Source organism: Myotis brandtii, unplaced genomic scaffold, assembly GCF_000412655.1.
Source record: "Myotis brandtii unplaced genomic scaffold, ASM41265v1 scaffold441, whole genome shotgun sequence".
Taxonomy (NCBI): domain Eukaryota; kingdom Metazoa; phylum Chordata; class Mammalia; order Chiroptera; family Vespertilionidae; genus Myotis; species Myotis brandtii.
In genome coordinates, this window is record NW_005366873.1 from 1944569 (window position 1) to 1960924 (window position 16356).

Sequence of the window (16356 nt, forward strand, 5' to 3'; positions counted from 1 at the left end):
GAGAGAGAGAGAGAGAGAGAGAGAGAGAGAGGGAGGGAGATATGGAAACATTAATAAAGAGAGAGAATCATTGATTGGAAGCCTCCTGCACGGCCCCACACTAGGGATCGAGCCCGCAACCTGGGCATGTGACCAGGAATCAAACCCATGACCTCCTGGTTCACAGGTCAAAGCTCAACCACTGAGCCAAGCCAGCCAGACTTAAGTGTTCCTTTGAAAGTGTTGAAATTATATGCAGTATTGATTTTTTCTATATTTTCCAAACTGCCTACAAGAAATATAAACCACGTTCATTATTTAGAAAACATAACTAAATGTTAAAATAAAAAAAAATAATTGTTCAGCCCAGCTGGTATGGCCCTGTGGTTGAGCATCCACTTATGAACCAGGAGGTGACCATTTAATTCCTAGTCAGGGCACATACCTGGGTTTCAGGCTTGATCCCCAGTAGGGCGTGCAGGAGGCAGCCAATCAATGATTCTTTCTCATCATTGATGTTTCTATCTCTCCCTCTCCCTTCCTCTCTGAAACCTATAAAAATAATTTTTTAAAAAAGTTTGGTTTTGCTTTCATATCCAGATGATAATTCTAATTTGTTCTTGGTTTGGGGAAAGGCAGCCTTTACTAAAGAATTAGAGCTATTTTTTTTTTTTTTTTTTTTTTTTTTTTTTTTTTTTTTTTTTATAGAGGGGGGGGGGGGAAATATGTAAAAAAAGAAAGGAAACATCGATGAGAGAGAAACTTCGATCAGCTGCCTCCTGCACATCCCCTACTGGGGATGTGTCCACAACCCAGGTACATGCCCTTGACCGGAATCGAACGTGGGACCTTTCAGTCCGCAGGCCGACGCTCTATCCACTGAGCAAAACCGGTTCCGGCTAGATCTTTTTTTTTATCCAGTGAAAAGAGAATCTGGATTAGGTGAGGCAGCTGATGGGACCATTATGCTAGTGTTCAGTGATTCTTGGACAGCTGTCCTCACTCTCCTGCAGCCGCTCCCCAAAGGCCCCCCAAAAAAAAGGAAAAGGAAAAAACCTGAAGGAAAAATATAACAAGTTTCAGCTCCTCTAGTAATTGTAGGGCCTTGGACAAATTAAGGAAATCTTCCCTAGTCTTTTCTGGGTACAGTTTGTCATTAGTATCATCTCTAAGCAACAATGAAACATGGAACAAATTGTCCATGAAAATCAGAAAGTGCCAAGTTTCTAGCTAGAAGAGGTCTTACAAAATAATTAACTGAACCCAATGGCCTCTGCTACATCCTCCAAACCAAGAATCACTGTCCCAGAATGCCACGTGTTATCCCCACTAAAACCATCTTCTGTATCCGGGTTGATTGATGGGAATTGTTCCTCACTTTCAATAAAAGGGTTTTTCCTTCTAAGAGTATGCCCCCTGGGTACCTGGACTCTCCCGAGGTTTGGGTTCCATTGTGGCTGGCTGTTCTCACCTGTCAAAAAGAAGAATTAAGAGCTGTTAGTCCCCAAACAACAGGATGCTTCATGGATTAGCCACTTGATCATCAAGTACCAGGATGGTGCCCATGCGTGTGGATGAGATGGGTTATCTGGCGCCTCCCCCACCTGGCTGATGGTAGCCACGGCAATAGGACCTTTCCAAGCAGCGCTCACCAAATGTCAGTTCTGTGGAGATGACTGAAGAAGCTGTCTTCCCTGGACGTTGCTCCTGCTGACAAGAGAATTCCACCCTAGCTGGTTTGGCTCAGTGGATAGAGCGTCGGCCTGTAGACTGAAGGGTCCCAGGTTCGATTCCAGTTAAGGGCACATGCCCAGGTTGCAGGCTTGATCCCCAGTAAGGAGTGTGCAGGAGGCAGCCGATCAATGATTCTCTCTCATCATCGATGTTTCCATCTCTCTCTCCCTCTCCCTTCCTCTCTGAAATCAATAAAAAATGGCCTATCTAATAAAATGGTAATATGCAAATTAACCATCACTCCATCACAAAGATGGCAGTGCCCATAGCCACAAGATGGCAGCGCCCAGTCCTCTCAGCCCTGCCAGAGTCCCCCAGTCCTGTGGGGGGGGGAGCTGCTGAGAGTGGGCAGCGTGAGTGGCCTGGCAGAATGCTTGCTTCGTCACTGCAGTGATGAGGCAAGCATTCCATCGCAGCTGCAAAGGGCCTCTGGGCAGCAGGCACAGAGTGGCAGGGGTGGGGAGGTTGGGGGTGGGGGGGAAAAGAATGCTTGCGTCGTCACCCTGGCGACAAGGCAAGTGTTCCGCGCCCAGCCGCGATGGGCCTCTGGGCAGCGGGCGTGGAGCAGCCAGGCCCCACAGAGAGCTACTGGCGCACAGATTCGTGCGCAAGGCTATTAGTTTATACATAAAAAAAAAAGAGTGTCCCTTGGGGGAAGCAACACCAAGAAGGACAGGGCAAGGGCAGGGTGCTATGGATCAAATCTCGCTGAGAAAGCATTTCTGGCTGAAAGGAAGCCCATGATGAGCCCTTCTCCACACCAGGAACTCACTTTCCCCAGAGGGAACCTACAAGCGAGGACCACGGCATGCTGAAGTTGCCCCAGCCCCCTGTGTGGCCCGTTCCCAAGGCTGCCTGGCTCTGGGGACTGAGGCTGACACGGTGATACTGACCCGGAGAGGAGACTCTTTCCTGGACACTCTGCCAGCAAGCCCATGACCATTGGGGGACCTGAGAGAAGGGGAATCCCACAGGGTAGAGGGCCTCGGGGCAGGTGAGGTTCCTTAGAACAGGAAATCATGGATGGCCAGTTTTTTACATTGAATTAATGAATCACACCCTAGAAGGAAGCACGGAACAGGGCAGTGTCAGGACAGTTCCAGAAAAATGGAAAGAGGCCAAGGGACTTTTGCTGTCCTTGGGCATGGTGTCATTCCTCCCTCTCCTTCCTCATTTCTCTTTTTCTTAGGCATGAACTCATTCTTTCCTCCTAAGGCATAAATGACTGACAGTCTTTCTTTTTCTAATCCTCACCCAAGGATATTTTTTTTTGAGAGAGAGAGAGTGAAAGGGAAAGAGGAGGAGAGAGAAACATCGGTGTGAGAGAGAGACATTGACTGGTTACCTTCTGCACAAGCCCTGACTGGGGCCAGAAAGCAAACCTGCAACCGAGATATGTGCCCTTGGCTGCAAATCAAACCTGGACCCTTTGGTCCGTGAGCCAATGCTCTAACCACTGAACAACCCGAACAGGGCAGAGATGACAGTCTTAAGGTTAAGACCACAAGTTCTCAAAGTCTACTTGAGCTGACTTGTCAGAAACATGAGAGAGCTATTTGGAGACCAGTGGGTTTTTCTGGATGCTGAGCTCACAGCTTCCAGGACCAGAGAAAAGTTTTTCCTCTGTGGAGGGATCCCTATATACTAACAATAATGATTACGTGAACAAATAAACACACAGCAAGTGAAATAACCACTAAGACCTTTCTGGTGTCTTAAGGCATCTCTCGAAGAATTGTTGCCCGTGGCCCCAGCTGGTGTAAGGGTGCACTTAGCTTTGTGCAATGAGCTGGAATGCCTGAGGCCCCTGAGGCCAAACCCTCCATTCCCTGGAAGAGCAATTCTGTATGAGGAAGAGCAATATAACATACCTACGTTTTGTCCAACTCCCCCAAAACATGGACATTTAAAAAATTTACCCCTGAGATTTTGCAACTAACCCATTAGGTTCTTTCCAATTTTAGGGATTTCACTGCCTAAGCAGAAGTGGGACCAGTGGTTTTCAGCCCCTCACCCTTCCTTCCATCCATCTACGTGGAACTTGGCCAACCCTCCCACTGGGCATTTAGCCTAGTGAGTGTTAGAGTTTAAAGATCAGATGGCAGGACTGTGCAGGAGCAATTAGCTGAGAGCGAGATATTTTCAAGCAGTGTGTTTACAGCAAGCTCTTGGCTTAAAAAGCCAATAATCTTTTATTTTCTTGATCAAACAATGATTCATAGAGCCTTTATGGATTATAAATGTTGCATACACTGTTGCTTTGGTGTCTCGGAACTCGTCCTAGAAGGTAGCTCCTTTTACAAATGAAGACCTGCATTTGATAGAAGAGCCAGGTCGTAGGCTCCCAGCAGAGCCTACACTGCACCACACCGATGCTCACTCACAGACACTCCTGACAACATTCCACTCCCTGCACACTATGGATGCAAGAGAGCTCGGAAGGACATTTCCAGTCTTCATGCCTGTGGAAGGCTCCACAGTCAAGCGTAGGGGCCTCTCCTCCCTCTTTTCTCCACCCACCATAAAAGAAGATGGCAGATGAGGCAGTAGGGTGTGGCGGGTTAGAGTGCTAACTCTAGAACCTGGATTTAAATACATCTCCATCTGTGATGAGAGATGTGATCTTGGGCACATTATACCACCTCTCCATACCCCCATTTCTTCATCTATAAAATGAAAATGAAATATTACCACCCTCATAGGATTGCTGTCAGCATCGCTTGAGATAAGCTAGCGAAGAGCATTCAGTATCGAATAGGTGCTCAATAAATGCTACTTGTTAAGTCCTTTGTAGCTCAGATATTCCATAATTCCATGACTGTTTAATAATGACTAGCATTTATTGAGTACTAATTACATTCCAGGCATCTAAGGGAAATTTGTATAATGGATTTCATACATATGTCTATAATGGATTTCATATGTATACATAAATTAGATTTTCTATATATAATATAGAATTTATAGAGATAATATGAAATATCTATACTAATAATAGCCTAGGGTCGTCACGACCAGACGGGTTGACCGAACACCAGGAAGTGCATGGAGCACCTCTAGGTCCCTCCCCCCACCCTCCAGGCTCCCATTGCTGGATGGCCAATGGGGAACCAAGGGCAACCAGGCAGGGTGATAGCAGAGCGGGACTGGGGACTGGCGAGCGGGCAAAGGCAGATCTCCTGGTCCCTCCCCCCAGCTGGCAGGCTCCAGTCGATCCTGTTTCTTCTGGAAGAAACGTGGTGCCTCCACTGCGCAGCCTCCCAGGATGTGGACTCACCGCTGTGAGAGGCTCCGGAGCGGAGACTTCAACAAGGACTTCAGCACCTGCAGCGACCCTCAGCCTTCACTGCTGGGAGGTGGACGGAGAGCATCAGCTTTAAAGTACGAACACCCTCCTCTGAAAAAACCGCCACCTGCCTACTCCACAGCTGCTGCCTTGTCTGCAGCAAACTGCACATGCACCTCCCTGTGGGATGGGCAGGGTCAGAGCCTGAGTTGAGTGGCTCTGCGATGGGGGAGGGGCCGAGCCAGGCAGCTGGGCCAGTGCAGGGATGGAGGGAGGGAGGGCGGGGCAGGAACAAGGGGGCAGCCCTGGTTATAAGTAATATCCTTATCTCCATTTTATAACTGGAACAACTAATCCACAAGGAAACAGAGAAGTGGCCCAGGAGAAAGGGGAGCAGCCCTACCCACCAGCGCCCTCGCACTCCGCCAGCCGGGCACCCTCAGGACTTCTCTGGTGCAGAACCAGGTGCTCATGGGAAGCTTAACCAGTGTCCCCAGGATTGTAAACACTCACTGTGCAGGGTGACATAGGAGGAAATCAGAGACTGGCACCCAACACCCAGAGACAGGCACCCAACACCCAGAGACAGGCACCCAACACCCAGAGACTGGCACCCACCACCCGGAGACAGGCACCCAACACCCGGAGACAGGCACCCAACACCCAGAGACTGGCACCCACGAGAGCCGAGCTGTTCTCCTGGCTCCCCCAGCATTGCCTTCATTTGCCTAATATCCATTAAGAGCTTTAGAGGTTCACTCAGTAGAAAAGGAAAGCAACCCAAACTAACTAAACAAACAAAATAGTCACTGTATCCCCAGAAAAGCATCCTTTTTAAACCTGTGCTCCCTTTCGATGCTGCTGTCCCTGTGGAGTTAGGTAAAATGTTCTCAGCGCCCTTCCATTGACCCCCTCGGGAAACATTTCTGGAGCCCACGGGGTGTCGGCCCCAAGCCAGGCCCTACAGAGAAAGACGGGGAGGCCCTCCCCACCCCTGAGGAGCTCTCCCTGTGGTCAGAGCAGAGCCGAAGACGGGACAATGCATCTGTCCTGTGTGCACCTAGATAAAAAGCAACCAGATGCAAACCATGTTTAATCTAAAACACACTCCTGCTGGGACACCCCACACTCCCACAGGAACACCCCATGCACTCCTGCTGGGACACTCCACACTCCCACGGGGACACCCCAGCGCTCCCACCAGGGCACCCCATGAGCTGCCACTGGATTAAAGTAAAAAACCATGGCAGTATGCACACTCCCCGCTTCTGAGTCTAGAACTGGAAGACATTCAGCTCTGCAGGCACCATCTATGATAATAAAAACATTATATGCTAATTAGACTGGACAGTCAAACAACCTTCTGGGCATCATTCTGGACGTCCTTCCAGACAAAGCTGCTGTGGCAGGGGCTGAGGCAGAGGCGGTTAGGGGCAATCAGGCAGGCAGGTAAGTGGTTAGGGGCAATCAGGCAGGCAGGTAAGTGGTTAGGGGCAATCAGGCAGGCAGGTAAGTGGTTAGGGGCAATCAGGCAGGCAGGTAAGTGGTTAGGGGCAATCAGGCAGGCAGGTAAGTGGTTAGGGGCAATCAGGCAGGCAGGTAAGTGGTTAGGGGCAATCAGGCAGGCAGGTAAGTGGTTAGGGGCAATCACGGGCTGAGGGACCCAAACCTTCCCCCAACCCTCGTGCACGAATTTTGTGCACTGGGCCTCTAGTAATTATATATGAAACCCAGTGTATGTATATATGTATGAAATCCACTGCAAACATATATATGCAATAAATTATATCAATGCTTATGTAATATAAGCAAACTCATATATATGAAATCTCATTATATATATATCATTATATATATATATTACATATATATCATTATATATATATATCACATAACAGCACTATAAGGCTAACACTATTTTTATAATGGCACACACCCATTTTACAGATGAGGGCACTTACCAGAGGGATTAAGCAGTTGGTCTTCGACCACAGAACTGCAAAGAAGCAGAGTCAGAATTCTAACTTGAGAGTCTCAACCACCTTGCTCTTCCTCCCACCTCAGAAAGAAGAATGAAATCATTTCATAGTTCTGCCTGCATTTCTTGGCATTGCCTCCAAACAAGAAAGCCTTTCAGATTTAGCTCTTTGATCTCATGCAGGAGAATCTACCCACTGCTGTTGCCTACCCAGGTCATTGTCATGTCGTTTGGCAGTTGATGAGTGTGACATCAAGGGGTCCTATTTCCCTCCGACTGTACAGAGCAAGAAGGTTATAAAGAGCCCATACCAGCGATTTTGGGCAGGTAAGCTTCCAGATCACCACGGCCTTGAGACCCCACACGAAGCACAGCAAACAGGACTTACTAGAAGCCAGGAGGTCCCAGGTTCAGCTCTCAGCAAAGAGCCCTCTCCCTGGGTTTCTTGCTTTACCCCTGCTCACTCTGAGCTCCGGTGCCAGGTGATGATGCACACACAAGCTCCGTTTGAAATGTGAACCAACAGGAAGTCCCCGACTTCTAGCTTAGGACAGATTTTACTCTCGCCCCAAGTTGAAATGGAAGCTGGTATCCCAGGGGAAGTCCCTGGCTTTTAATCTTCTTGTGGCTTGGCACAGACCTGCAGGCCTGCCATTCCAGTCGTCTAGAAAAAAAGAAAGAAAGAAAAGAATACATATTTTAAAAAAAATTCCTGCCAGACTTTGGACCGTAGTCACAATGACTTATTGAGAACAGTGGCAGCCCAGCCTTGACCTGCCGTGGCTACCATTGAAACGATTCCCTTGCTTCCACCATCCATATCCTGCCCTGTCCTCCTGGGGATTAGAGGAAGGATTAGGAAACAAAAGCCTGGCTTCTCCAACACATGTGTACAGGCCAAGGATCTCCAGGAAGACTTGCTTATCATCCGTAATGAGAATATCAACAGGGTGACCCTAAGTGGCTCCTGCACAGCACCCAACAGTCCTTAGAAAGAAGCAGGCTAACGTGAATGGCCACTCCTAAACCTGCTGGGTGGGATCTGGCTACCATAGGGCCTTTGGCATATTTTCACTTATATTAAATTTTTTAGGGGGCCCTGGCTAGCGTGGCTCAGCTGGTTTGGAGCGATGTCCTGTACTCCAAGGGTCATGGGTTTGATTCCAGGTCATGGCACATAACCAGGTTGTGCGTTCAATCCCCAGTTGGGAAGTGCACAAAAGGCAACTGATCTCTCTCTCTCTCTCTCTCTCTCTCTCTCTCTCTCCCCCCTTCTCTATCTAAAAAAAAAAATCAATTAAAAATAACTTTTTTAGGGTGAAAGAGGAAGTAGCTAATAAATTTTATCTTCTTTGATCACCTTTAGAAGTGAACGTACAAAATTTTAATCTTTTTTTATTACTAGCATAACTGGGTTGGAACGAACCCTACCAGGTATTCATTGAGTGGCCTTAGCTAATTTAAGTTTCCTCATCTTCAAAATGGGGTGGATAGTGTTGACCTCACAGGATCTTTTTAAAATTAAGTGAGGCCTGGTCGACATGACTCAGTGGTTGAGCATCAACCTATGAGCCAGGAGGTCATGGTTCAATTCCCAGTCAGAGCACATGCCTAGATTGTGGGCTCCATCCCCAGTAGGGGGCATGCAGGACACGGCTGATCAATGATTCTCTCTCATCATTGATGTTTCTATCTCTCTCTCCCTCTCCCTTCCTCTCTGAAATCAATAAAAATATATTTAAAAAATTAAAAAAAGCATATAGTATAGTGCTCAATCCACATTAAACAAAGATTATTTCTCTATTTTTCCCTTTTGTGCCCTATGCACAGTACAAATATTATTGGTTCCTTCATTTAGAAAAACAGCTGGATTTCAGACATGCAGATATGATTAGACTATCATCCACTTTTGCGCAGGACAGGTTGTTTTAGGAGAAATATTTTCTTGGAGTGTATTTCATTGTATGTTTGTTTAGGTCACCATTTGACTATTATGAAAATAGTCTTTAATATTTTTACATTTGGTCTTTAGCTATTACTAGTTATTGCTCTAAGTAGTTTATAAAAAGCCTGTGCTGATCTCCACTCACTTGGGAACTGGAATGCTGCCCACAGACCATCATCATAATCCAGAGACCTAACCAAACATGGGACAGAGAAAATCACTTTAACATTGTGTTTCTTTGGGAAAAAAATATCTATAAAACAGTAATACAAACAGATGGACTTCCCATCCATCCATCCATCCATCCATCCATCCATCCATCCATACATCCATCCGTGTGTCTGTTCACCCACATACTCATTCACTCAACCCACCTGTTCTAGGCTTTTTGGTCATATTTCCCTAATAGTATTACAAAGCTCTTTGAGGACATTAATTTCTGGCACTTCTGGTCTATGTAGGCCCCTGCACTGAGGTGATTAACATGCAAGGGGACAGCTGGCTGCTACTAGCGTCTCCTTTGGGAAAATGCTCTTCACTTCTACCTGCAAATCGTTCTGTGAAATGTTGTTTTTTAGCTGGGCACAATGCTATTTTCATCTCAATCAGGGTTTTGAGGATAAGGAAGTTGAGACATAAAGTAAACTAAATAATGCCCCCGTGCCTAGCCCAAGATTCCCACACCCTAATCCCTGGTACCAGCACTTAAATAATCAACCAGCACTGAGCAGCCACATGCCCAACAGAACAGTGGTCCCTCTCATTCCTGAGGGTACATGATCCATTTGTGATGGAAAAGGGCTGTGTTGGAGGATTTGTACTTTCAGTAAAATCACAGTTGGTTCACACTTTCTCTTCTAAGTTATGACAGGTCTTGTGGGAGCTGAAGACCAATTTCTCGTTCAGACATGAAGATATGGAAGGTGTGGGTGGTTATATAAAAATGCACTAATTAGCCTTCTGAGTAAACCACACCTACCTGAGAAGCTACCACTAGTCTTTGACTAACCATGATAGACATCTAAAGGGAAATAACCATGTATAGGAACAGAGCAGGTGATAAAACACTCCTAGTCTTGAAAGAATTTATATTTTAGTAGCGAAAACAAAGAGTTATATAATTTTATACAGTGAGAAGTGCTATGAAGAAAGATAAGGCAGGGTAAGTAGCTCAGGAATGGTGAGGAGGGGCAGGTTAACTTAGGTGGAATAGCTGGGAAGAGAAAGGCCTCTCTAAGGCCCACATCAGAGTGGAGTGAGGGAGTGGGCCATGTGGATATGTGAAGAAGGAGGGCTCTATGCAGCGCAAGTCGCAGGTGCAAAGGCCCTGAGGCAGTGACCATCTGGGCATGTTTGAGAAACTTCAAGAAAGCCAGTGCTATAGAGCAGGCTGACAGGAAATAAGGGTGAAAGGCAGATAGGGTCATGTAGGGCTTTCAACCATGGTGAGTACCTTGGATTTAATTCTTATGCAAGGGGAAGACCTTAGAGAGCTTTGAGCAGAGAAGTGATGAGATCCAGTAAACTCTTATAAAGGAGACGCTGGAGGATGGATTCAAAAGAGAAAGAGTAGAAGCAGGGAGGCCAGGCGAGAGGCTGCTGCAGCGGGGCCCAGGTGAGATGAAGACAGGTTGGAGTGGCCGTGAAGGTCGTGAGAAGTTGATAGACATGGGCTTTCTCTTGCAGGTAGAGCCAGCAGCTTTGCTGACAGATTTAAAGTGAGACTATGAGAAAGGCCTGGACATTGAGGGTGCCTTCTAAGTTTATGGCCTAAGCAGGTAGATGCAATGGTTCTGTTTCCTGAGGCTGGGAAGAGGTTTGGGGAGGGGGGTGAAAAGATTTCTGTTTCCCAAAAGTTGATGGAAAAGGGCTGTGTTGGAGGATTTGGACTTTCAGTGAAATCACAGTTGGTTCACAACTTTTTTTTCTGAGTCCACACATCATTTTTGGCTCCTCCCAACATCCCTGTGAGCTGGGCATTTGGGGCTGAGAGGAAGCCTTGGCAGCTGGAGCGGGGTCTGCAGAGTGAGGGCTGAGGTGGCACAAAACAACCAACCAACAAAACCGAATAATGACAAAGCAAAACAATAGTAATAAAAAAAAGAACTCGCCCAACACAGAATGCTCAGTTAACTAAGCAATATTGGGGACATACTTACATGAAGAAAATTACTGCTCTTTCTGAAGTTCCCATTTAACTGGGCACCTTTTTTTTAGGGGACATAGCCACACTCAGTGCCCACTCCTTGTGTGAAGCTCGGGCTCCTGGCTCCTCCATCCTCTTGCCTTCCTCCGATCTCCCAGCAACTTGACATCTTCAGCATCTGCCCACATTCTTCCTCCTCTCCTTTGCATGCATAGCCATTATCCTCAGAAAGAACCTCTTGTCTATTAGAATCTTTTTGCATTTCCTTCCCCCCCCCCCCGCCCCACTTCCTAATCTCCTGTGGCCTAAATTACTTATTGGGACAGGCTCCTTTTAACACTCCAACACTTACTGGGCGCTTTCTGTGTGGCAGGCGTTGTGCTGTGCGCTTTGCACTCATTAGCTCATTCACTCTTCACCAGACCCTTGGAGGTAGGTACTGTTTCCTCGGTACCTACATAGGACTCATTCCCTTTTAAGATGGAGAAGCAGAGGTTTCGGGAGCCCCAGAGATTCCTCAAGATCATACAACTCGGAAGGGCCAAAGCTGGGATTTGAACAGAGCTGTCTGACGAGGGCCTTTGCTATTGACTAGCTCGCGGGGGAAACAGGATGGCGAGCCTTGGGCTCTGCTAGTCAAGCTTTCCAGCTTGTTCACGGTAGCTTTCCGAAGTTCCTGGGATTTGGAATAACCATGGGAGAAATCGCTTCTTCCATGCCATAAGATGCATATGTATTTTGGGAAACCTTATTTTTAACCCTGAAGTGGGGTGGCGGGGGGGGGCGGGGGTAGAAGAAGTGTCACCCACAGGCTCTTGAAGGAAGACTTCAGCAGCCACTGCCAGCCAAGTAAATCCTAAATCAAACCAGGGACATCGTTCTTTAAACACTTTTGCCAAGGCTAAGGGGCAAATAGTTTATGCTGATTCTGGGTAACCATCCACAAATATAATGTGTCAAAGAGGCTTTTTTTCCTCCAAGTGTTCCATATTGTTTTTGGTATAAGCCTTCGCTGTGCTTTAACCGTCGGTAAATATTTGTGCAATTAATGTATGCTGCTAAATGTCTCGAGAGGAAAGCCGGCTTCTAGTGCCAGTTGCCATTAGTAACACAAAAGAAAAAGACTGTTTCTTTCATCTCAGTGCTTAAAAACCGTCAGCACTTAATACAGCTGGAATCTTCAGAAAAGATAATCTGCAAGAGCTGATGTTCCTAAGCTTTTAAGAGTTGGTCCTTTACTCTGGTATAAAAAGCATTCACTTGAGAATTACTTTTTTCCCCTTGCCTACTTCACAGTAATCTAGTTAATATTAATTATGAAAAGTGATTGTACAGAGAAGTTCTTTTTTAAAAGCATCTTACATTGTGGTACCTACAAGGTACTGGAGGGGAAGGAAACAGAAGAGGCCCTTCTTGTCTAGAAATTATTGCCTTCGTGATTGGAGAGGACCAGGAATGAGGTGCGCCTGCTGACACCAGCTGGAGAAGCCAGGGCACCGGCTCCCATTCATGGCAAACTGTCTGGTGGTCTGCTCCTCCCTCACACTTCCCGGCTTCCTCTAAAGTCGCCCTGGGCTTGAAGTTACTGTGAAGCCTGTGAAAGTTCCTGGGCAAGAGGCCTCTAGTTCTTGAATGTGTACCCTGAATCCTTTGCCATTCAAACTGGAGGTAGGATGGCTAATTGAGTATTATGGATTGAATGATTGTGTTCCCCCCTAAATTCATATGTTCAAACTTAACCCCCAAAGTAATGGTATTTGGAAGTGGGGCCTTTAGGAGATGATTTGGTGGTCTTTTCCAGATGTTTAATTCGGGCTTTGCTGCTATTCGTGCTGATGTGCAAGGGAGTCTGTGAGTTCTTGAATGTGTACCCTGAATCCTTTGCCATTCAAACTGGAGGTAGGATGGCTAATTGAGTATTATGGATTGAATGATTGTGTTCCCCCCTAAATTCATATGTTCAAACTTAACCCCCAAAGTAATGGTATTTGGAAGTGGGGCCTTTAGGAGATGATTAGGTCACAAGAGTGGAGCCCTCAGGAATAGGATTAGTGCCATTATAAGAGAGACCCCCAGAGACCTCCCTCACCCCTTCTGTCATGTGGGAACACAGCAAAGAGGTGAAGTCTATGAACCAGAAAGCAGATTCTCACCAAACAGTGAATCTGCCGACACCTTGATCTTGGACTTCTCAGCCTCCAGAGCTGTGAGAAATAAATGTTTGTCATTTCTGCCACCGATCCATAGTAATTTGCTATATAGCAGCCCAAACTGATTAAGAAATGGGGTCTGTGAGTAGCCAATGCCTTGCTGGCCCTTTGGTGGTCTTTTCCAGATGTTTAATTCGGGCTTTGCTGCTATTCGTGCTGATGTGCAAGGGAGTCTCTGGTATCAGAATAAAGCACGTTGTCCTAGGACCACCTTGTATATCTGCAGCCATAACCCCATGTGCCTTTCCGATATAAATCTTTTGGCACAGATTGGCTTTATATACTTAAAACAAACTTCTTAGAGAATTGTAGCACTGTAAGTATTTATAGTGCTATAGAAACCAAAAGCCAACTCATTATTTTGTTGATCACATAGTTTCAGAGGACTATCCACGCATAAACCTGCAAGATGGAGTTTCCACAGCCACACCAGTTTCCACTGCAGTGGTGGCTGGGGCCCTCCCAATGTAATGTGCTTGCGTTAATGATTTCTAAGTCAAAATGAATTATTTGCCATCGGATCCAAAACAAAGCCCCGAAGTCTATCAAAAGGGTGACCTATGGCCTGAGGGCTCACGGGCAGGGAGAGAGCAGAATTCTCTGGGTGTCCACGGGGCTCCAAGGATGGGTGGGAAGAGACAAACTCTGTGGCTTCGACGCACAACAGCTCCGACCGCCAACGGAAACATGCAAGGAATGGCTCTCTTAATCCTGCTCTGTTTATGAAGACATTTTAAAGGCTGCGGTCCACATTCGCAGACACTCTGAGAACATAAACAATCCTATGACATCACTCGGCTGAAGGCTCATTTAAAATAGACAAGGGTGTAGAAAGTCTACCCTGGAAATGAAGGGCGTCATGTAGTCTTACAAGAGGATTTGCTGAAGGAGAAGAGATGCTTGAAAACATATTTTCGGTGAAAGCTCCAAAACACTTATGCTCCTTCCCTAATCCTTTTAGGCACGTACTCGATCAGCTCCATGTTCCGTGCTGAGGGGAAGCAAAAATGTGTCAACAAGCGATCCTTGCCCTCAGAACTGAGCTTCTCAAACTGTGATGTGTAGGTGGGTGCAGATGCTAGTTGAGCAGATCTGGGCGGGGCTGAGCTTCCAGGGGATGCTGATGTCACTGCACACACGTGCTGCTGAAGGTCCTAACACACTCACAAGGCGAACAGGGTAAAAGAACCCTTTGATCGGCAAATCTCTGAAGAACTGACAAACATCACATTCCTTCAGAAATTAGGGATACCCGGGCTGCTGCTGTGTGTCTCCCCGCCTAATGACACAGGTGAATTGCTGCTTTCAACTGGTGGCCACCACAGCTTGCCACCTGGCCAGATGCCCGCAGGAAAAAAGCCTGACAGGTGCAAAGCTAGGCAGAAGGGCCTGCTCCTAGGAAGTCAGAGGCCATCCTTGGTAGCCAGAGCGGCGGGACAAAAGATTTCAGGCGACACAATGCAAGACTGGACCAAAGAAAGGATTTGTCAGCCAGTGTCTGCGCCCTATCAGTGGACATCGTTTTCTTTCTCACAGTGAGGCCTTGGTGGTGGTTGTTTTTTTGAGGTTGTAAATCACAAGGAAACACAGAAGCCTAGCACTTCTTTTGAGGCCTATTTTGCGGCAATCTGTAAACATAACAGGCTTCGGATGGTTTATGGAAACTTGCTCAGAGAGCAAGCTCAGGGCAGAGCCTAAAGCTGACGCTTCAAGTAGGTTAGTGGCACCTTGAGAAAAGACAGAGAAACTCAGATTTGAGCCGATTAAGGTCGCACAGAATTGCACTGTCTTCCTCATGACAACAGCGCCTGCCTGCTTCCCTTGCCGGGGGAGCTTGGTCCTAAATAAGAACGAGAAGTAGGAATACATATTAACCATCATGACGCTCTCCTTTTGCCATCAGAATTTCAGGTAATGAAAGGATTGAAGTTTAAGACTAGAGTTGACTGAACACATACCCGTCCTGGAATAGGATGTGGTCTTGATAACCAAGTGTTTGCCCGATGAAGTTGTCTAGGACAAAGGCTTTTTTTTTTTAATCCTCACCCAAGAATGTTTTTGTTTTTTCTTTCAATTGATCTTGAGAGAGAGAAACATCCATCGGTTGCCTCTTGTACATACCCCAACCGGGGACTAAAACCTACAACCTAGGTATGTGACCTGACCAGAAATCGAACCCATGACCTTTCAGTGTACGGGATGACGCTCCAACCAACCGAGGCACACTGGCCAGGGCCAAAGGCGCTTTCTTAATAGCGTTTTTATGTCTCTGATCTAAGGGGCATGAGGTAATACTCTATTTATAAACTGAGTAAGTGTAACTGCTCAGAGTTTTTGAAAATTAATTTTTTTAACACGAGATCATTTCTCTCTCTATAATAAATGCTTTCGAAGGCCAATAACTAGAGTGCTATGATTTTTACTTCAGATGACAATGTATGTCGGCACATTTATTTCTATAAAAGGGAACAGGAGAGTCTTACTTTCCAAAGAACAGCCTGTGAATTCTGGGGAAAGCGGGCTGGTTGCCTGTTGATTCTTGATTCATGATCTCTGCTTCAATTTTGAACATTTGGTATATTTTAGATGGCAGAAAACCAGGGACAAGCCTCATAAACTGACCCTACATCCACTTTATTATTGAAAGAAGATAGTTTTACACCATCTGACTTATTGCCAAATTAATAAATGGCAACCCGTCACAAACAACTTCAGACGTTGATTAAGCCTGTATGTGAGGCGTTTCGGTGATTCCCAAGCGGTTACTTAGTATTTTGTGAGTGTTCTAGCTTCAAAAGAAATGCGAGTTATATTTTGTGTGGAGGATGAGTGAGTAGGGTCAATTCTTTTCCTGTTTTCTCATTTTCCCACGACCATAAGACACATCCAAAGGAATAGAAACTGAGCAGGTTAGACATTAAGCACGATATTTTAACCAATAAATATGGACATTAAACCCATCATTAGACCCAATAAAGTATCAAAAGTTCAAAAGAAACCACCACCTTGAAAACAAAGTGCAGAAAATCTTTGCTATGAATTGTCCCCCAGCTTTAACAAAAAATGTACTCAGAATAA

The 16356-nt window shown here is 46.2% G+C and overlaps 1 protein-coding gene across 1 annotated transcript in view; it reads right to left on the minus strand.

Annotated features, from left to right (window-relative positions):
• PLEKHS1 (pleckstrin homology domain containing, family S member 1) overlaps positions 1 to 5088 on the minus strand; it is a 20337-nt gene extending 15249 nt beyond the window's left edge. Inside the window, exons 1-2 of the mRNA XM_014546414.1 lie at positions 4991 to 5088; positions 1404 to 1450 (exon numbers count right to left, since the gene is read on the minus strand). Of these exons, the coding sequence (XP_014401900.1) occupies positions 1404 to 1431 (28 nt within the window). The 5' untranslated portion in view covers positions 1432 to 1450; positions 4991 to 5088. The remainder of the gene's footprint in view (positions 1 to 1403; positions 1451 to 4990) is intronic.
• Positions 5089 to 16356: the final 11268 nt, after the last annotated feature.